General features: G+C 36.3%; 1 protein-coding gene across 1 annotated transcript; it reads left to right on the plus strand.

Annotated features, from left to right (window-relative positions):
- The first annotated feature begins 1,063 nt into the window (after window positions 1-1,063).
- Window positions 1,064-17,920, plus strand: LOC103712788 (chaperone protein dnaJ 15-like). The gene is made up of 12 exons (XM_008799411.4): window positions 1,064-1,515; window positions 1,612-1,848; window positions 5,416-5,539; window positions 8,445-8,527; window positions 8,598-8,709; window positions 8,798-8,902; window positions 9,082-9,132; window positions 15,037-15,126; window positions 15,228-15,336; window positions 15,429-15,577; window positions 15,655-15,708; window positions 17,441-17,920. The coding sequence occupies exons 2-12, from the start codon at window positions 1,721-1,723 to the stop codon at window positions 17,660-17,662; spliced, it is 1,227 nt and encodes a 408-aa protein (XP_008797633.1). The 5' UTR covers window positions 1,064-1,515; window positions 1,612-1,720; the 3' UTR covers window positions 17,663-17,920.
- Window positions 17,921-23,178: the final 5,258 nt, after the last annotated feature.

Genomic DNA, 23,178 nt, shown 5'->3' on the forward strand with positions numbered 1-23,178 from the left:
TTATTTGCAACATAAACTTGGCACCACGTTTATGAAAAATGGATGATTTGTTCATGCATGTTTTGCTTAATGACCTTTTTTTTAATATACTGTATTATAAAATGCTTATTTTGGAATATCCCTTATTTTTTTAAATGATGCATCAATATGAAAAAATTTATACTTGATTCAGTAAGATGGTGAAAGGTTTACTTACTGAGTTGTGTCGCTCATATACCTCTATTTTTTCTTTTCTCTCTCTTCAGACGAATAGGGTCGATAGAAACGAAGGATGATCCAGGCTTGGAGTTCTATTTATTCTATTATATTTAAGATGGATTTAAAAGCTAAATATAATATTGGCTTCGTGTTATTGTGGATTGTACGCCTCGGTAGCACAGCCAGGTCATGCTCATAATTTGCCTATACCCAAATTACAGAAAATAAGATGTAAAGAAACTTGAATGGAAACATATATTCATAAATTGGATTTCATATTGTTATATTTGCCTCTATTTAAATCAAGCATAAATTATATGCAAATGTTATTTATTTATTGATTTATCAGTAAACTGAAGGTTAATCCAATTTAAGCTACATAATATAGAAGGGATAAATCAAGTAAAATTTAAATTTAAATTATTTAAATTTCAAATAGGTCGAATCTGAATTCAGTAAATTCCGATCCGATCCAAAAAAATTGAACGGTTCCAATTTTCGAACCCGACTCAATCCTACGGATCCTCCAAAATAGGTGGGGTCGGATCTAAGCAGGTCGGATCACGGGTCAATCTAACTCATTCGCAACCTTAATTTTACGTTCCAGCCGTTTTGAATAAGATTTATATTTTTAATTATAGGTGATTCAATACCGGAGAAATCAATGGTGATCTTTTGCGTTCATGGAAAGGCAAGAATCTATACAAAACCAAAATTATTTCTAATAATAATTCAATAAAATTATAATCGAGTATTTCGTTTATAGATCTCAATTTTCTTCAAAAAGAATATTTGTTTTAGAGGAAAAAAAAGCTGTAATCTTAGGCTTCCGCTCTATTCATGGTTGGTTGGAGTTTGGCTCAAAATTAGACGGAAGTAGTCGTTGCGATTACCAAACACCCGTATGGAAATGAACCCTGTCTATGGAATGCTAATACGGAACCTTGCTTCGATCCCACTTCTATAGGCGTCCGCGGGATTCCGAGAGGAGGCCAAAGTAGGGCAGCTCCCCTGGTCGATCTATGGTTAAACAAATTAGGAACCTTTTCCCCAGATCTCACCTTGTACGAGAAACCTTGCTTCTATCATCGTCTTCTGGCCCGACCCTCCTCGCTGGGCGCCAGGCGAGGAAGAAGGGTAGGCGAGAAAAGATTTAGATATCACAGAGAGGGAAGAGACGCGCCGCTATTTATCGAATGATAAAACTAATGAAAATTGAATACTATTAGCTTCCTTGAAAGAAGAAGAAGAAGGAGAAACCTCTTCCTTTTCGCTCCACCCAATTCAATTCCGCGAGCCAGAGATCTCTCATCCCAGGTACGCCTTTCGATCTGTCAAACCCTACCGCTTCGATCCTTCGCCGCTCGGCCCGGCAACTTCGGATTGGTTGACGATGGGGCCGTCGCGCTGCAGGTTTCGGCGGGGCGACCATTTGGGGGGTCGTGCTCGTGGGGTTGGGGTTGGTGGAAGGAAGGGAGGGGATATTGAGATTTGAGGAGAATTGGAGAAGGCAGACACAGAGATGGCGTCGGGGAAGATGGAAGGTCCGTCGGCGCCTGCCGTCCGTCGGGATCCCTACGAGGTGCTGTGTGTTTCGAGGGATTCGTCGGATCAGGAGATTAAGTCCGCGTACAGGAAGCTCGCTCTCAAGTAAGCCTCTCCCTCTCTTTTCTTTCTGAATTTTTCTAATGATCAGTTAATATACAAGGGGGTTTGTGTTTTATATGTGGGTTTATAACTCATTTTTGATCTTCCACACAAGTTTGTTTTAGGAAGAGTGATTGAAAAATATAATTTGTTTATTAGGAAGTTCAGAAAACGAAGCCTATTGAAAGATTGAACAGAAAAGGTATCGTGTAAATCATACGCAAATTAAAGATTTAGACAAAATTAGTTGGTGCGAGAACTCATGGAATTTGGAAGAGGAGTTTCGAACAATCTTTGATTTGGGGAATTAATTACATTGGCATTCATGGGATGTACTGAAGGGAGACTTCGAGTCTTTGCCGTGAGCTATCTTCCTTAGATCTTGCTGGTCATCGAAATCCTTTACTTACATTCCAATGTGATAAGAATAGTTCTCATTCACGGCCCTTTTAAATATATTTTTAGTTAATGTTGATATTGGTCCCTCCACTAGTTGAGTTCCAAGGTTATGGATTCAAAAGATTGGTAGAAGAAGGAAGAAGTAGAAAGGTGAAAGGTGGTCTGGAATGGGAAAAAGAGTTGGAATTCCTACAAGAAAGAAAACAATTGGAGTCGACCCAACAAAATAAGATATCTATTTTGTATATAAAGCTCATATGAGCCATTTTTACCAGCCCTAAGGGTCACAAATTAATCCAGGCCCTTGATTAGTGTAAGTGAAATACTAAGCTCATGGTATAAATCATCCTAATATCATCACCACCACCATCATCCAAACCTTCACCTATCCAATACAAGGTTGGAAATGCTATCCTCATAAAAACCTAGTTAAATTTACTGTAGTTTACTTTAGGTTTAATGCTTTATCTTAGTTTAAATATATTCTGGGTTTTGTTGAAGGCTTGGAATTGAAAGACTATATTGAATAAATTAGTTTAGACCTTTTAACATGAAGGATTGACTTAGGGGGTTGGTTAGGTCTAATGCTTGTTGGACCATTTGATCATCATATGTTGTTTCAGTTGCACATCGTGCCTTTGGGATGTATAAGATGATCAGCATGCTGGCATGACTTTGCTCTTCGACATATCTCGCACGTCCCATGCTGCAGTCTTTTATTAATAATGATCTGGATGGTTAAATGGTTTAACAAATATCAGACATAGCCTAGTTCTAATTATGGCTTATTCTAGCACTGTACAAATCACATCAAATGTTGAGAAGATTGGAGTACAACTTATGTTTATCTGTACTAAATAAAAAATTTAGATAATGAGATCTACAGCATAATACTTTATGATAATTATTGGTGATCTCCTTTCTAAGCCTTGGTAGTCATCTAGGGATTTCCTTGCAATCACAAGTGCATTTTCCTAGGATTTCAGTTACCACCTGAATGGGATGGTATGAATGTGTACCATACCATTCCGGCAAGTTTCCATCACCAATACATAGTATATTGGTACAACATGCAGTCCCATACCATGTGTCAGTACCTGATACCGTACTGTTCCAGCAAGAAACCGGTGTGGGGTCCGATTCTGGTATTTGAAACCTTGATATTACTTATTAGGAAACTAATCTAGTTGTCTTCTAGGTTGACCTTTATAGGATCGCTTGTAATGTAAATTCCACCTTTATTAGGATTGACCTAACTATAGGCCTGGTTTGTGAATCACTGATTGTCAACACACCCTAATTTACCCCTTGGCAGTTAGTGGCCTTTCAAGGTTGTACAGAGATTGATCCTCTTATGTAGCCTGCCATAGTGCCATACTGCTAACCACTTGCCTCTTTTGAGTTACAATATTTATGAGCATCACAAATTGATATGAAAGACTACGATATAATGCTTTTATCCATTTTCATGAATGCAAAATGTGAAACATATGCATGTATTCATAACTAACATCTCTAAATGTGGATTTTAGGACATACAATTCCAATGGTAATGCATTCTTATTTTCTTCTTATATCACCATTGTTGTTGATACATACATAAAATCAATAACAGAAAAAGAAACCAAAGAAATATCAAAGTAATTTAGTCAGATCTAACTAGTCCTCATCCCATCCTAGAACACATCTAAGCATTTGGAAACCATCCATGGCCGCATGATTTGTCGCTAATTTGTCATTTAGTGGCATGAGAGTGAAGCCAGTCTTCATATGAGATTACAAAAGAAAGCTTGAGAGGAGAACATAGGTCAAAGCATTAGTCAAGCAAGAAGAAGCTCCATGGATTTCAATTTTGTGGATTTCTTTGCCAAAATGTTTCATGCAGTCTGTCAGCTCATCATCAAGGGATGAATTCTGCGGAAAGATCGATTTCTTCACTCCGCCTATGGGTAGAAGATCGGTAAGTATGAGGCGTAAGCGATAAAAGAGAGACAGAGTGGGATAAGAAAGAAGATATTGTTTCGTGCAGTTTAGACTGCTTGTTTAAATGAGATAAGCCTCAGCTGAGTGGTGCTAAAGTCTTATACAACATTTTGCATGTATATATATATATATATATATATATATATATATATATATATATATATATATATATATATATATATATATATATGTATATTAGAGAACCTATGATAAACAGATCCAACAAAGCACTGCTATAGAAAGCAGTTTATATGGCCACATGTGTATACGGCTCCTAGACATTGCGCATTGATTTTGTTCTCTCAATATGCTCCTGGAGTGCATAATGGTTGTTGATGTTGCTGTACAATCCTAGGCATCCTCCTTATGCAGATTGGGCAGTATGCTGGTCAAGTGGAGAAATGTAAGACCTGAGGGATCCTTTGTCCAAATACATTCACGGTCTATAATGTCCCATTGTTATGAAAACTGGGGTTCCCTTTTTTTCCATTAACCTGTAGCCCTACCTATTGTTGCTTTAAGTAGCACTAGCACATAGAGACTAGAGGAGTTGGTAGGAACCCAAAAGTGCCTATTCTTCAGCGAAGAGATAGAAATACATGTACTACAGGAAATTCATTAGTTGCGCTAATTTTGGATGAAGTGATGGGGTTCAATTGAATCAATAGGGTTATACGCACACAAGACTGGACTTGGCCTTTTAATTTATAGAGTAATTATGGAAAAGGGAAAACTTAAATTTTCTGTGTAGAAGTTGTGATAAACAATTTTAACAATTTCTCTTTTATTATATAGTTTGTCTTTTTAAGGAGTGAATAACAAAGAAGGATTTTTTTCTCAAAAGAAATAACAATGATCTATGATCCCAAATAGATAGGACTTGCTGGTCATGGTTATGAGTTGTGGTTACTTTTCTCTTATAGGCCATCTTTCACATGATTGTGAATGAATTTATTGTTTACATTTTACCTGTATATTGGGTATTCGCATATTGATTATGTAAAAGTTCCACGCTCATATGATGTCACTTCATTTTACATCTTATCTTCATCTTCGCATTTTCTATGTCAGTTATGATATAAAATTATCATTTTTCTTGGATATATTTGCAATCCTGGCAGTTAGTGATTTATAGAAAAATATTTTGTGCTTCTGAGATTAAAATAACCAAAATCTTGATGTTAACAGATATCACCCAGATAAGAATGCCAGCAACCCTGAAGCTTCAGAACTTTTCAAAGAAGTTGCATATTCCTATAGCATCTTGTCAGATCCAGAGAAAAGAAGGCAATATGATACTGCTGGCTTTGAGGTGAATGCCCTTTCGACGATTGAATTTCACAAAACTCCAATATTAGTATGGATGGTTTTTGTGATCTGCAATATTTACGTGTATCATAAATACTGTGAACCAAGTTGCTATAGTAATGGTATCAGTTCCATGTGATTAATTTCATTTGTTTATTTCAGCTAACTCAAAATCTTTTTTATTTATTTTATTTTTTGACATGTTCCACTACCTGAATATCAGCTGTGAAGATGTTCTGTTTCCTTTGTATCTTCTTTAAAAAAATTAGGTTGACGACTTCATCTTTTGATGAAGTAATTATTATGCAATAGTAAAGCATTTATTTTTTCATGATCCATATGTGATGTCGCCTGACTCATTTTAAAACTGCAATAAGCTTTAAATTTCTAAATCCGCTGTTTAAAGTCAACAGAAGAAGTTGATTCAGATCTAAATGCAGATCTGAAACAATGGTGATCCGTTGTTTAACAGCACATCCTAGTATAGGGAGAGAGGGAATAGCATGAGAGAGGACAGAGGAGAAGAAATAATAGGAAAGGAACAAGAAAGGGCAACAGAGTGTCCTGCAGCCTTTTATACAATAAGCTTTTCACATAGTAAAACTTTAATAATCCTCTTCTCAGCCGTAGACCTTTTTAAATAACCTCAAAGAAACACCTTTGATGACCCTACTAGGTCTCACTAAAATAGAAGTAAAGCTAAGATGAAACAAGCCAACGAGAAAACCTTAATTAAGGGCCCATATTACTAAACGAAATAACCCTGATATCCAATGGATACTGTTCGCAGAACTGTAGCCTGAACAGTACTTTTGGACCCCCCCCCCCCTAACAAAAAAAAAAAAAAAAGCTGAAAACAATACCTAATAAATTGAGGCAAAGAAAATTTTAATGCATAAATATGCATGGTTGTTTAGTTTATTCTAGGACAATTGGTTTTGTAAAATTAAATTGAGCATTGGAAAGGGAGTGGAACATTAAAATGCTGACGGAACAGCATGATTGGTTTCATATAAAAGTACGTAATTCTTAATGAACTTTGCTAGGCAAAATGCAGATTAAGCTGTATCTGCTGTCATCTCAATGGTATACCTCTGATCCATGTTTTTCAAAACCTTGATATAAAGACATAAGATCTACTCGAATTAGAGTATATTATCCAACATCTTAACTCATAGCTGAACCAGTTGAACTGGGGTTTAAGAAAAAGAACTGCAACTGAAGTGATCTGTATTAAAACCTGAACCAAATTGACTCAATGAGGTTGGTTCTGTTCGGTTCTCCGGTTGACGTGGAACCATATGCATCCTACGCCATAATGACTCAAATCCTAATAAACCAAGTCTAATGTAAACCATTGGTTTGATTAATTTTATTCTAACCCATGTACTTAATAAGATTAGTTGGTCAAGACAAGTTTCCTTCTCTCATTGAGGTAGAATTATAATTTGGCTAAAACGAGTATATAATCTCCAGGTATGATCCTAGAAGGCTATGATTGTAATTATACCTGAAAATAGAGAAAAAAAATTTAAAATTAAATTTTAGACTAGAGACTCATCCAATCCTAAATAACTAAACTATGCTACAACAGAACAACAAAGTGGTTGGCAGTAGGTTTCAATAAAATTCATAAGCTGGATCATATGATGGGAAAAAACTGTGGAGTCCAATAACTAAGTGGATTGTTGAACAGGAAGAGAGAGAGAGAGAGAGAGGGAGTCAATGAATCATGTTGCAATGATGTTATGGTAGTACGGTGGAGTAGTTGACTGGGTTGTTCAGCTATCTATGCCATGTATTCTGGAGGGAAGGTAGGGGGAGCTGAAGTGGGCACACAATAAGCAGTAGATGTGGTCGGTACCTCCATTCCTCGAGTGTGGCTAATGCATCAACAATAGTCGCATAAGTTTCAACTATCAATGGAACAATTGAATGGATCGTCGATGTTAGGAGGCTGTGCACTGTGGACAGCCAAATAGTATGTCAGTATTCTGGGTTCATAACATGTGATCTTAAGTCTCTCTAGTCATCATCAAAGTACAGGCAGCTTCTACGCTTGGTAAGAGGGCAGTTGGATGCATGGTCTGCCGTATCGTCCAGTATGGGCATACTGTACCATACCGGTAAAAAATCGGTACAAAACACACCTTCAAGTTGGTACAAGCTCTGTACCGCTTGTATCGAGGCGTACCGCTCCGTATCAAAATGTACCGACTTGTACCGAGGCGTACTGAGGTACATATCGATCCGTACCAAGATATACCGATCCATACCGAGATGAAAATTGAGAAAAATAGTTGGAGAGCTATTTCGGCACAGAGATGTACCGTATCGTACCAAATCGATAAGGTACCGATACGGTATCCGGTACTGAGATTGCGGACTTTAGTGGGAGGGGCTTTTATAATCTTTAAGGACATGTTTAATGAGGTGTCCAAGGGAGCCAATCATGTAGACAACGAAGAGTGGATTCTTAATGGTTATGGGTAGAATAACTACTGCACTGATATATGCTTCAAATGGTGCAGGGCACATGACACTGTCCCAAGGCAGTGGTGACAAGGCACAATGTCACAAGGATGTTATTTGAGGGAAACTTGGGTGAACAAGTGTGAGCATGTCAAACTCAGTGATTGTATGTGATTGATTTTGATTTTCCTAGCCTATTTTTTTGAAGTTTCTTTTGCTTGGTGCATGATATGATCAATAGAGCTATTTCTTGCAGAAATCCTGTAATCAAGTTACATAATTTTGTTGTTTAGTCTATTTTTTATGCTTCCCCAGCTCTCTTAATGCAGTTTTTCATCTGATTCTGGAGCCACAAACTAGTGTTGAACATTTTCATCCTATCTGGTGGATAGTTGAAAGATTGTTATGCTGTGACTTATGCATGTGATCTAACTCAGGCTTTAGAAAGTGATGGCATGGACATGGAGATTGACTTGTCCAACCTTGGGACTGTCAATACAATGTTTGCAGCACTTTTCAGGTGATTGTTAAGTTATAAGTTCTGCTTGAGTTTTCATGTAGGCCTGTATCTGATTCTTTCGCATCATTAGCAAGCTGGGAGTTCCTATCAAGACTACAGTTTCTGCTACTGTTCTTGAAGAAGCTCTAAATGGAACAGTGACAGTTAGACCACTTCCTATTGGAACATCCGTCAATGGAAAGGTGCTTTATCTGCTGACCTTTCTCTTGGGATGAAGTTTTTTTTTTGGGTTGGATCATTTTTTGTTTAACCTTTTTCATGCATATGCAGGTTGATAAACAATGTGCTCAATTTTTTGGTGTGACAATTAATGATGAACAAGCCCAGGCAGGCATAGTTATTAGAGTTACATCAGCTGCACAAAGTAAATTCAAGGTACATAAAGATTTTACCGTAAACAATTTGTCTTCTGTATGATGTTAATGAATTACTAGAGTCCTATCTTTTTTTTGTTTTATTTTCCTTTTCTGCTGCGATCTTTTTTAATACACTAATTTCTACTCTTTTGCAGACTTGCATTTTTTAACCTGACATTGCTTTTGTTATTGTAACAGCTTCTTTACTTTGAACAAGAAGCAAATGGAGGTTATGGATTAGCTTTACAGGTGATTATACTTCTTATAGCTATTGAGTATTTGTTCCTAAAATTATTTATGATTATAAAACATGATGATATGATTCTTTGGTAAGATTTGCATCTTGTATTATGCTTTCTTTTCTGGGTAAAACTACCCCAGGAAGCAATAACAATTTAACCTCTATCATCAATCAGGTTATTTTGTTTGCTGTTGTTTTGGAAATTTCATGAAAAATGTTCCCCTTTATAAGTAATTGATAGGGCTGATGATGTCTCTTTATTGGGCTTTAATTGGATTTTGGTTGGACCAAGCGAGTTCTTGCTTTTGTGGGGCCGGCCCCAGATTTTCCAGCCTGAGATAGGTTTGGTTCAGATACAAGCCGCCTTTACCCAACGATTAAAGTACTCATGTATTATATCTATGGTGCATACCAAGTTGACATGTTTTGATGGCAAAGAAATTGGTCTATGTTGGGGAAGGAAAATAAGGACTAAAGTAGCTTGCCCATTGGGAATCTTTTTACAAACCTCTCTATCTTTTTGTGCTAGTGCATGCTCAGTAATGGGATGATAAAGCAGCCAACACATAAAATGATGGACCCTGATTGACAAAACTTGTTTTTATATTATAACCATCCTTAGCTCAAGCCAATCATAGGAGACGCTCAAAACTTGTTTTTATATGATGTGATATGATCTGACATAACATAGTATAATATAATAAATACAATATAATATAGCAATATATAATATATAGTATTATATTAATATATTAGTATAATATAATACAATATAATATAAATAATACATTATTATATCTTGGCTGAACACAATGCTGTTGATTCTTAATCTTGACAAAGAAAAGATCTTGTAAATTATCTGATCACAAAATTTCACCAAATTGTGGAATCACAACTACTTGTCAAATACTTCTTGAATCAATCATGTCTGAACATGCCAAAAACTGGGATCTAACTTGACCACTTGTCTCCTTTCCTCTTATCCTCCCAATTCTTCTTCTTCTTCTCTCTCTCTCTCCCCCCTTCTTTCTTTCATCTCCTATTTTCCTCTTTTCTTCCCTTATCCCTCTCCCATCTTTCTATTCCATTGTTGGAAGATCTAGCCTTTTTGCCTATCTACCTACGAGTTCCCCCCAGCCAATTGCAAGCTGCTTGTTGATCAAAATCCCTAGCTCCCACGATGTCCACTACCAACCATGTTACATGGTATGTGCATTAGGTGTGGGTGCATGTAAGCATCAGATCAAAAATGTAGGCCTAGTGCACGAGGCTCCTGCTACTATGGGGTCTGTGGAGGGTCAGATATATGTAGCTTTATCTCCGTGTGCAGAGAGGCTGTTTTTGTGTTTCGAATTGATGACACTTAGGTCACAATGGAGCAACCTTACTGTTGCGCCTAGGCTCGGCCTATGTGTGAGCATTAAATTTATTCAATATTTAAGATTTTCTTCGTATAGAGACATGTCCAAGTGTTATATTAATGCTCGTGTTTATGTGCCAGATGTGGTTACTTTAGACTAAATTGAAGGGTCCAGTTATAGTCTACCAATGCCTTCTCTACTCTTTAGCTCCTTGTCCTCTCTTCTCACTCTCTTTCTCTTCCCCCATGACATGGTTCAAAGTTAGGCCCGAGCTCCTAATGGTCAAGGTGATTTAGGTTTTTACTTTCAAGCCTAAGCTAGATCTGGGCTTTTTTTTTGTTTTTTTGAACACTTAGATTGGACTTCTTGAGTAGAGACAAATAGGCATGATGAATCTCCACGAGATTGTGATTTGATGTTCATATCAGATCAAATTCATATTTAAGCGTGAAAAATAAAATATATTTGGTGTATAGAAACTAAGTTTGAATTCATGATCCTGGGGGATCGAATGTGCATTTTGGAGGCAAAACCTCAAGTCCTTGTTCAGAAATCCATCCAAAAGAAGCATAGAGGAGAATGTGAATATAGAAGAAAAAGATACTGCAATATTTAGTTGATTCATCTTTGCTGTCTTGGATATGGCCTTGTCCTAATACATAAGTTGTAGAAACCTGAACCCTAGAAAACAACATGCCTAGATTTAATCTAAACATTGATCTAACTAAAGTAACCCAAGCATGTAAATCAGACTTTAGTTGTAGAAAAAGAACAAGAAAAGACTTACATGCCCTAATCTCAACTTAGCTCTTTTAGGCCATGATTGCTTGGTCAAAATTAGCCCATTTGGTTCATCAAACATATGCAAATGATGGATTTCATTGAGGTTGCTATGATTGAAGGCTCAAATCTTGAGTTGTAACTGTCGTAGTTGATCAAAAATATCAATAATAAGAAATCTTATGATAAATGTATTATGACCCATAATTCTTAAATAAAATTCATTTTATGGAATTTAGCATTCTCTATTATACAAAATACTATACCTTCAGCATACAAAAGCACAAACTAACATAGTCCTGATGTTGCATCAACAATCACTAGATCTGAAAGCTATTTCAAAACATGGAATCTTTTTTCTTTCAAAAGGCAGTATATGCTTTATCATTCACTTTGAAAGGATTGTATTAACATGAAGTGAGCGACAAATCTCAGCACGTAAACTTCTAGCATGGTCAAAAGAACTTAAGTTCTTGTTGAAAGCAAATGAAATTTAAAATGTAACATGCAAATCAGATTACCATTAGAAAGTTCAAAATAAATGTTTATCGATAACATTTTATAAAAAATACCATTAGTCAACATCTAATAATAAATGAGATACTGCAAATGAGCAAAACACATTTTGAAATTCAGAAAACTCTAATCTTTCACATGATTTCATGTTTTTCTTTAAATGTTTACTCTTACCAGCATGGCCAAATAAATCCACACTGCTAATAAAGACGAGACCACATTAATAAACCAGATGATGCTGCATTAACCTTCGAGGTCCACATATAAGACTTGACCAACGTGGAATCTATGATAAATGATAAATGTAGAACTTAAGTTATTGTTGAAAGCAAATGAAATTTAAAATGTAACATGGAATCTAAGACTTCTAGCATGGTCAAAAGAACTTAAGTTCTTGTTGAAAGCAAATGAAATTTAAAATGTAACATGCAAATCAGATTACCATTAGAAAGTTCAAAATAAATGTTTATCGATAACATTTTATAAAAAATACCATTAGTCAACATCTAATAATAAATGAGATACTGCAAATGAGCAAAACACATTTTGAAATTCACAAAACTCTAATCTTTCACATGATTTCATATTTTTCTTTAAATGTTTACTCTTACCGGCATGGCCAAATAAATCCACACTGCTAATAAAGACGAGACCACATTAATAAACCAGATGATGCTGCATTAACCTTTGAGGTCCACATATAAGACTTGACCAACATTTACCACCTATCTAGAGATCCACATAAATCTCCAACAATAATTCAGATGATGCCCAATATACTACCTGGCTAGAGGTTCATATGCAGCCTTCAAGTTTGATATTACTTGTTAGAGTTGGAAGAGCGTCACAATTGCTACATGGAACATACATTAGAAAGCTACTATGAAAAGATAAACAGATGTAGAATAGCTTCTAATATGAATATAATTATATGTCAAAACATACGTGAGTTCAAAAAATGTTAAATAAAACAACTCATGTTTTCATAATTTCCAATGGAGTTATAAAAAAAAAAATTCAAACCAACATAGAAACCAAATTTCTAAAGAATAATTCTTTTTCTTTGCAATTAATAATGGATTTCAAATTCTAAAACAACTTTAAAAGCTGAAACCAATCTTAAAGTTCAGAAATTCAAATGAAACACTGAGTTTAGGGAATAATCTTGTGGTTCCAAACTTTAAAACGTCATCTATAAGCTTTGAATAGTCACAAAATTCAAAAGACAGAAAAACCTTGACCTTTGAAAATTGACCCAGGTTTTGGAGTTTCAAAACAATAACTGGATTTGGGATTTATTGCAAAGTTAATAAAATATAAAATATAGTTTAAATTCATGATGATTGATAATTTGTCCTAATAAAAGGATGACAAATATCTAAAAAACCATATGATTTTGAATTTTTAGAACAAGACATAGACTTGAGATGGATTGTAAGATTCATAAACACAAAACTTAAATTTGAGGAACATGGAGAAGTTACTGCATTATGCAAATGAAATCCATGACTCTTTGTCCAAGTTCCATTCCGCTCCTCCTCTTCTTCCTCTCTGTGTCTGTGTGTGTGTGTGTGTGTGTGTTTGTTTGTTTGGGGGGGGGGGCGGTCTAGCTATCCTTCCTTTCCTTAACCTCACTTATCTTCACAGCTTCTATTTATAGGCAAAATAGGTCAGTGCACCTAGCTAGGTTGGTTATTTTAGTTTCATAAAAAAACTCAAAAGTTCAAATTTTGAGAAATAAAAATTTAACTTTTCAGTTTTAGTAAAATATCCAGATTTTTGGGATTGGGCCAGAGAAGCAAATTTAAATGCTAAGGTTTTTCTCAAGGCTTAAGTTCTCGTAAATTTTATTATGCTTAAACATTGCTAAAATCTAAAGGCTAGTAGAAAAGTCAGTGGCTAATATCTTAATCTTCAAAGCATTTCGCTTAAAATAATGCTAAAGAATGCTAACTTAGTAGAAAATAATTCTTATTTAGATGTTACAACCACACGCGCGCGCGCGCGCACGCACATATATATATATATATATGTATATTCTTTCATTGTGTTGGCTTTATTATGGAGGAGCTCCAAAATCATCTACAATTTATCTTAAACAGATGCCTGGACACCGTGCCTCAGCCTTAAAGAATTAAAATTGAAACCAGTCCAAAAGTAGGATAAAAATAAAAAATTACCTAAAGGACTCATCTAACTATAGGTTAGCAACTAACTATCTAGCTTGTGCTATCACTGGCTAGAAGTGACGCAACTCAAGTTTGAGACATCAACAACTGCATATACAGTTCAAACCAATAGTCTTGGTTGGAGATAATATTATTATTGGCCAGTTAGCCCCTTGTAACCAGATTGCAATCCTTGTGACAAATTTTAGATTCATTACTTTCTAAAAAGTGAAAATCAAATCAAATGACTGTTAGGAATGATCAATTTAAATCAACTATAATTGTTGAACTGATACCAGCTACCCATATTTAAATTTTTACTAACTGTATATGTAAATATGTAATCATTCATCTAATAGTCCATACATAAAGTAATCAGTATTAGCCATGATAGTTAAATGATCATCTAATAGTCAATGGAACCTGCGTAGGTTGCCAAATGAATGTTTGTCACTTAATAGGTTTTGTTGAGACGATTTTTTTCAATAACAAATCAATATAGTTTTTTTACAAGGTAGATGTTAATAAATTGTTAAAATGTTAATGCATGTATGAAATTCAAAATGCCATATGGTGAAAAGTATATTTGTGCTGTTTATATAAAAGTTACTACTATACACTTAACAGAAGAAAGCACAGAAACTGTAAGATATTTTTCCTTAGGGGGAATTATCTTCTTTGAGCAGGTTTTATGTCCTTTGCTTTAGTTGTTAATTGTATTAGCATCTCATCACCGTGTTGACCATAATTGATGCATGAGGAACCTGTCATTGGAATTTATGCAGTCTTTTTATAGTTGGATAATGCATTTGCTTTCAGAGTTTTGGTTTTATTTGTGGATTTGTTTAGTTCATGACAGATTGAATTAATCAGTTCTATGGCAACTTATTGTCTTATTGCAATACTGGTTATTGGTTCATGTTTGTAAGTTTGGAATTTAGATGGTATTCTATAACAGCAACAGTATACAATATTGTCACTACAGATGTAAACATCTCATGTTACTTCGTTGCATCCATAGATGATATTGCTGCATTTGACTTATATCATAGTTAATATAATATACAGCTTTCTCTTTCTCATTCAGGAGGATAGTGAGAAGACTGGCAAGGTAACATCTGCTGGAATGTACTTTTTACATTTTCAAGTTTACCGCATGGATTCAACAATGAATGCGGTATGGAGCTTTGTCACCTTAAATTATTAGGCTATAATTTTCTCATGGTTATAAGTAAAACAGTGTGGGATTAATGGTTGGTTTATTTTTCATTGGTGTAGTTAGCAATGGCCAAAGATCCTGAGGCTGCTTTTTTCAAAAGATTGGAAGGTTTGCAACCTTGTGAAGTGTCTGAATTGAAACCTGGCACTCATATATTTGCAGTTTATGGTCTGTATTTCCTTACATCCTTTCTTTTATATTTCATTTTGAAGTATATGAAAAAGTTTACTTTAATATTTGACCTCTTCTATTTCTTTCAGGTGATAATTTTTTTAAACCAGCCACCTATACCATTGAGTCTATGTGCTCAAAATCATATGAAGATACAACCCAGAAGCTCAAGGAGATTGAGGCTCAAATTTTGTCCAAGAGAAATGATCTGCGCCTGTTTGAAACAGAATATAGAAAAGTAAGAAGTTGCATTTTTTCTGTTATCAAATGTAGCAGGAGACAACCCTTCTAACCCACTTTTGTATTGTTGTGCAGGCTTTGGCACGTTTTCAGGAAGTGACAAACAGATATAGCCAAGAAAAGCAATCTGTAAGCATCAATATTATTATTAGTAGTATTTATTGTTATAGGAGATGATTTCGGTAAATGGTTTTTAATTGTGCCCATGTCCTGGTGCTAATAGACCAACCACTTCTGGTCATCATATAATTCAGAAGTAGAAGGGCCGTTCTTATAGTGTCTAAGTGCTTACGTGCTTTTGTTAGACAACAAATTAATTAAATTTGATTGTGATCATAAGAGAAGGGTATTTTCATTTCTTTTACTCTTCTGTGGCTTTATTAAGTCTTTCCTCTGTTCTCTCTGCTGCTAACTGTGGATGTTCCTCTCCTCATCATGCTACATCCCTATTCTCATTATTTCTCCTCTATTTTAAGGGTGAGAAGATTGCTGTATTATTCATGTATCTTTATAAAAATAGAATTCAAGACCTCTCTGTTCGCTTGTCCTGTTATCCTCCAAAGAACTCATTATTTCTCCTCTATTTTAAAGGTGAGGATTGTCATATTCATGTTTCTTTGCGAAAATAGAATTCAAGTCCTCTCTATTCATGTGTTCTGTTATCCTCCAAAGAATTGACGCTATTCTTGGGTTGAATATTCACCACTAAAGATTGTGGACAGGATGTATATTCAAACTCTGCAGTAAGCCACAAACCAATGCATATTTCTGGTTTTTACCCTGAACCTAGAACTCAGACTGGAAAACAATGTGGACTTGTTCTTCCATTGCGAGCTATGTTGCTGTATGATTTTTAGCTTTTTGTGATCTTTTATGCTTCCTCCATTCATGTTATTTTGGTTGCCTTGCTCTTTTTGTTAACCCTAAAATACATTCGAGAGCCTAATCTTATATTGTGGCCTTAATTTTTGTTGCTTGTCTTGATACCTATTTCATGAGGTTTCTCAAATGGTTTAACACTAACGTTTAACCTTAGGTGCAATTCTCTTGCAATTCCTTTAAGGTACTTGTTGCTTTTCTTGCCAAACACTCCACATCTGCCTTGCCATTTTTATACTTTCGGCCCTCTTGATTGCCCAAATATCTTGCTCCATAGTCCCACTGAACATCACAGGCATATTAGTGCACAAAATTTTCTTCATAAAGTCAAATGAAAAAAAAATCATACTTTTTGGAAATACTTATCCACTTCATCAAACTTGCTGTGGTATCAGTTTAATTGTCATCGATATCTCTTTTCTTATGCATGGTTGAACCCCTGTCTGACTTAATAATCAATATATGTTGCCTCTGGTGTTCTATTTTCCCTATTTGTATATCCTAATTTTTGACCCTTGTCCTCATGCTATTGATTGTGCATTGAAACAATATCATTTCAAGAAGATATGCCAAGTCATCTGTGGATATAGGAAGTTCATTGATGATTAGTGCAAAAGTTATTGACTGAGGGTTGACCCTTAATATAGGCCAGCCATGAATTATGCAATTACCTTGACATGACTACTGGTACTAACAACTGTTAAAATACATGTATCTATGTACCTTCAGATCATGTCAGATAGTTCTTTGCTGTATCGTAAAAGTTAATGAATCTTGTATAAGACACACTATTTCAAAAGAATCATTCTGTTGTTTTATTTTGTTATTATCCTTTGGAAATCCTCATTTCTATGTAGGTGTCAAGCGTGACTGTTTGTTGTCATCCTGCTGCATCAAATGACCTTAATCATTATATTTTAACCTGTATCACATTAATCCTTGCCCTTGACTTATTTCTGGGTTGTTTCCAATTTCTTTGAAGGTTGATGAACTGCTGAAACAAAGAGACAGTATCCACTCCTCATTTACGACTGTAAGAACTGTCGTTAATGCCAGTGGAAGTGCTAGTGGCCGCAGCAAATATTCCAATGAAGAGATCAGGTCTGAGAGCCCAGCCGATGATGGAAGTGTTGATGGGAAAGATAAATCTCACAAAAAGAAATGGTTTAATCTTAATCTCAACCGCTCTGATAAGAAGGCTTGAACATTTGTATTCCAGGATGAGATGGAAGAGATTAAGGTATTCATTAGTAGGAGTATTGAGTCACCCTTTCATTGTTTTCTCACATATGTAACATTCCCCTGCCAAAGTCAAGAAGGTTTTCCTGTACCAGTTCTCAATTATTTTCTCTGCGCTCTGCTAGTATCGCAAGTTTTGCTCTCAGATGTTGTTTGCTGGTGAATGTATTTCTTTGTTATCATTGAATTCAGCTCCCAATTAAATTATTTCGCTGTATGCATATCCTGCAAGTTAGTGAGAGTTTGATCATTTGTTCTTGGTGAAAAACCTTAAAAAATATAAAAATCAGAGGTGGTGACCTGATGATAGAGGCAGCGAGGGAGGTTATGGGGTCCAATTTACAGTCCATTATAAGTTGGTGGCGCTGAGTGGTGAGACACCTGTATTGGATTGTAGTCTTATGCTCTTTGAGAGGACTGGCATTGTGAAATTTTTGAAAGATCTTGGTATTGTTCTTTCATCTGTGCTTAAAAACTGCCATCCCAGGTTTTTGTTTTGATTGTTTCTTTTGCGTCTCTTGGTATAAAAAAGATTGAAGTTGGACATTTCAGAATGCCCTGTAAGTTTTTTAGCCATTGCAATGGCATCCTTGTTCTTGTTACAGTTGAAATTACACTGCTACCATGGGAAGCTTCTTCCTATCCTGATTTCTCACCTCTCTCGCTCACGCTTCAAGATAGTCTTCGGCCCTACAAAGAATGATGGTAGGGCACGTATAACATGAGGAGATAAGGATAGAGAAGTCCCATTCATGTATTGTAAATTCGGTTGTGATTACATGAACCATGACGGTATCCAAGATGACCAATTCCCTCAAACCTGACTCTGTCAAAACCAGTGGCACAGTTTCAAGCAACTTTTCAACTCACCAGCAACATCTTCAAAACTTTCTCCAATACTGTGATGCTCAGTGTCAAAGTAGAGAAGGCTTCAAAACTGAACAGGAAGTGTTAATCATTGACAAGTTATCTGACATCAACCTCTGAAAGTTCCAAATCTAATTCCTGGACATGGCAGCTTTAAATTAGGGAGGATTTCCCAATAAATCTAGGAGTCCATAGACTGCCACGCAGTCGGACCTATATTAGTAGTCCATAGTCATAACTTAAATCCACAATAGGGAATCGATCCTCTAATAATTTTCTCCTCGGTTCGAAAAGAATCTGAAAGAGGAGAAGAACTAGGATATGTACTATGTACGTGCAATAGCTTATAAATCTGTCTCGAAAACCCTAATGTCTTAGAAAACTCTGCTGCAGTGCATCTCACGATTTCTTCTACTTCTCATAGCTTCAGAAATTCCTACCGTTGGGGTTAAATCAATAGTGGATGCCGACGCCCATAACTTACCTTGTGGCACAAGACTGCTGTCTGGCCTAATTCTTTGACCAAATGCCAAGATACATAATCAAGAGATCCTAAAGGTACAGAAATTCAGACCAAAAATAAGTATAATATAGCATATCTTCACTAGCCGGAATTTATCCTATATGGACCCTACATGTACATACATTTCATCAGCAAGTTTCGCCGTCTTGATACCGGACTTCAACCCGGTACCATATTAGCATAGTGTAGGCACGATACGATACAGAATTTTTTTGGCATACCAAGTATCGATACGCTATCATACTAGATATGATATTGAACTGGTACGGTATGGTATGCTCCGTACCATGCGATTCAGGCTGGTATGGCGTACCATATATATTAGGCTAGGGTTCATGCAAGCCACCTGTTTACATAGTCCAACAAAAAATTTCTTTTAGACATCATAATATGCGGCTCCAGTTTTGACAAGGCTGGAGAATTATTTCCTCTAATCATGGTGTTTCACTTTGATAGGTTGGAAGAAATGGATCTCCATCAACCATACCAATAAGAGTAAGAGAGAGAGAGAGATCCCAAACTTTTTGAGTGCTTTGACGCATTGTCTGAGCTGATTTCAAAAGAGGCAATTGACCATTTGCCTCCTGGGCCAACCAGTTCTCAAGAAGTGCGGTGGATGATAACCAATGTCGATGCACATAAGAAGGAAGCTTCCTTCCCTCAAATCCAAGTTTTCCAAGTGCATTATTGTATGGTGGGAACCTCTTTCCATCCTCCTCTTTGATTTCAAATTCCTTGCTGACCCTAATATTATCCTAAGAAGAGCTTTTTGTCATGCTAGCCCAGCTTCTTCAAAGCTCGGAGCCTTCCACGTAATAGGCTCTCGTATATTAACAATTTTATCCTACGACTTTCGGCCAGCGGATGGCGGTAGAACTCGATACCCGGACATATAGATGTGTTTACGGGGCCACAAATCTAGTGGTGGGCCCACCCTCGATCACCATCTGATAGAGATGGCTTATGGACTATATGGACAGGCTTTACAAAACTAATGATCCTGGCCCTTTGCGTATCCGCTCTTTTTAGATTTGCCTCTTTGGTGGCCTTCTCAGGGGAAAGCGACCCACTTGAATTGAAACCTTGGTCGGATGCTTATTTGACAAGGTGAAGGGCAGGGTTATCCTATTCCCTTAATAGGCATGGAATTGTATTACGACTCTGGTTGGTTGCGGACCTGAGATTCTGCACTTAAAAGGCCAGCACAGGAATTCCATGCCGTCTTCCGTCATTTGATACCGCTGGTGACAAGAAGCCAACCGCGCTATTTGTCAAGCTTTGGAGGGTTAGGTCCTCCGGATGATGCAATGAGAAGACATCGAGTATCGTAGTTCAGTTGGTGGCTTGGTGCCTTTAGTCCAGAAACTGCAGCTGTAGATGGTAAGCGGGTTTGGTATTCTTGCTTGTCCAAATGTTTGGGGCTGAGGTAAGAGAACAAATCCTGTGCGTCTCCTAAGGAGAAAGAGAGAGAAGAACTTGAAGGAAATAACCCAGATTCATGCATGACTTGAGGCTGAGATCAAAACCTCCTCCACGAAAAGTTCAACAACCATGGCTCTCATCTTTTTCCACCGCACGAGGAATAATGTTGACCGAGACCAGCTGGCCCAGTACAAGAAAGCTCTAACACTGCCTCGATCTTAATTAGGGTGCTGTGGTTGATGTGGGTTTGAACTTAGCAACTATATGGATCCTAATTAAACAACCCTGGCTTTGGTTTTCAAGTTTTATATTCCACATAAGACATGCTATAATTTATCAACTTGACTCGTATCTACTACTATTAAAGAGTCATCTAGAGTTGGACAGCAGGAAGTTCGACTTTAAGCAGCGAACCTTCCGAACGCATTTAATATTTATTTTTATTTTTATCTGGATGTTTTAACCTGGTACCGAGAGAGGGGTAAAAAAGTGCCATGGAGGGGCCGGCCTGCGCTGCAAGAGAAAAAACAATGGGAGCATGGGGACAGCAGCATGGAATGATCAAGGCCATGCATCCCTTTTTCATGACGTGCAATGCACGCGTTGGGTACCAGTCACAGTAAATACAACAAATACGCATTGGTATCCGTAACTTGGTTTTGTCTGGGTGCCACTTAGTTTTACGTGGGCCTCACTCTTAACCATGGAACGGAATATTCTAGGGTTAGGGTTTCTTACGCAGGACAGAAAAACAAATCTTGCTGCAAGATCCCAATTAAATAGGCTCCGTAGGAACATCTATCTATTTGTTCTCGATGTGCATGCACTTACAAAATATGTGCGTTTTGTATGTGTACAGTTGGAGATAGGTGATGAAACAGGGGGTCGAAGTGAATGAAATGAAAGGACGAAGAAATGAAAAAAATAACGGTTAGGTTAGGTATACTAGTTAAATTACTTCATTCAAGATAGTGTTTTCTTATGGTAAATCGAAATTGACTCATGCATGGAAACCGTATCTCCAAAATAATATGTCTAATAGGTTGAATATCTCCATGGATTGCACTCTCAAAGGGCCTCAAGAGATAAAACTTTCAACTTGGGGAAAAAGATAAAATACATTCAAAAATAAGAAAAGAGATAGTGTCAGCTGGCTTTCTGGATGCAAGAAGGATCAAACAGATGTAATCACCAATTTGAACCAGAAAGGATAAAGAAATAATAGTAGGTTCCATTATCTTAAACTTTTAAAAATTTTCGCTACTGAGATGCTGCCTGCTCAGAGAATGGTAGATAAGAAACTAAGTTAAGCTGGAGGAAATAAAGGATAGTATCAATTGGAAAGTAAAAAAGGTAGGAATATGAAAATGTGAGTGGCAATGATTCAAATCTTTTTGTTAGTTACAATTTTAGATTTATATACATGACCTTTTCAATCGCTAGATAGATTTCTAATTCGTAACTTCCCACCTATCCGCTAGCATTTGCCATTCTATGCACTTCCTAATCGATACTACTCCTGATTTAACTTTTGTGCATTATTTTCACTTGTTACATTGTGTCTTTCATTAATTGTCCACCAACAATTTGATGCAGTTGCGTCTAATAACTTGCTTTAGGCTGATAATCATTCATTAGGATTACGTTTTAACTACTTTATGTATTAATAGCCATTCAAGCCACTTTAAATGTTTTATTTCAACCTAATAGTCTTCACCACTTGGTCCAACAATTTTATGTCTAATCTCTAACATTTAACCTGCTAGCCAACATTTTGCTTCAGTTAGTGGCTTCCATGTTTGACCTGTTGAGCTAGGTCTCAACCCTTAAGCCGTGCCTTATATTTTAGTGCACTGAATCCACACAATTTAAACAAAATGTTTATTATGAAAAAGATCCGATGTGATTAGCCACACATATCGCCATCCAATCTACAATACTATTAGCCTCTCCACAAATATGTGTGACTTTGAAATATTGTAAATATGCTCTCATTTTCCCGCAAACTTGTTGACGTGGATAAGAACCAACCTTTGAAGGAGCTGATATAGATAGCTATTTAACAACCGTCAAAAAATATGATTTTCTTTTAGAATTCTTATTACATCAGATATACTATTATGTGCACCGCGAATTTTGCCACTGAAACCATAGTATCAAATAATTCAACTCTACGTGCCGCAACCAAGGTGCTACTTATAGTTCTTATAATATAGTTGGCTCCATCTCAATCACCTCCATTCAAAATATTCCTATCAAAATTAATTTAAAAAAAAAAATCAGAGGATGGTAGCTCCTATGAAAAAAAAAAAAAATCCCAACCTATATTGTAAATTTGGAAGGACCTCTGCTGGCCCCCAGCTTATCTAGAGCTTGTTCATCAGCAGGTGGAAAGACAAATGAGTCTTAAATCACGGATGCTCCTTGTAGGCTTCTGACAGCCACTCTCCACTATGTATATCAAAGTGAGCCTAGCAAAGAGCACTTGCTCTAAGTCTAAAACCATTATTTTAGGCGATACGTATCTTAGAATGAACTAATTAATAAAGCGGCTATTTTCGTGCTTGTTTTGACTAATATATTGAATGCACTTAATAAGTCGACTGATCGAGTGTCTTTTATTTTATTTTATTTTATTAATGCGAGGACTGATCCAGTTTCTCGACCAG

This window comes from Phoenix dactylifera, chromosome 4 (genome assembly GCF_009389715.1).
Source record: "Phoenix dactylifera cultivar Barhee BC4 chromosome 4, palm_55x_up_171113_PBpolish2nd_filt_p, whole genome shotgun sequence".
NCBI classification, from domain to species: Eukaryota; Viridiplantae; Streptophyta; class Magnoliopsida; order Arecales; family Arecaceae; genus Phoenix; species Phoenix dactylifera.

Bases quoted from the DNA above. Each gene is read 5' to 3' on its own strand.
- LOC103712788 (XM_008799411.4), top strand. From the start codon at position 1,721: ATGGCGTCGGGGAAGATGGAAGGTCCGTCGGCGCCTGCCGTCCGTCGG. The intron at 9,133-15,036 runs GTGATTATACTT...TTTCTCATTCAG, and splicing joins GTTATGGATTAGCTTTACAG to GAGGATAGTGAGAAGACTGG. The intron at 15,578-15,654 runs GTAAGAAGTTGC...ATTGTTGTGCAG, and splicing joins TTGAAACAGAATATAGAAAA to GCTTTGGCACGTTTTCAGGA.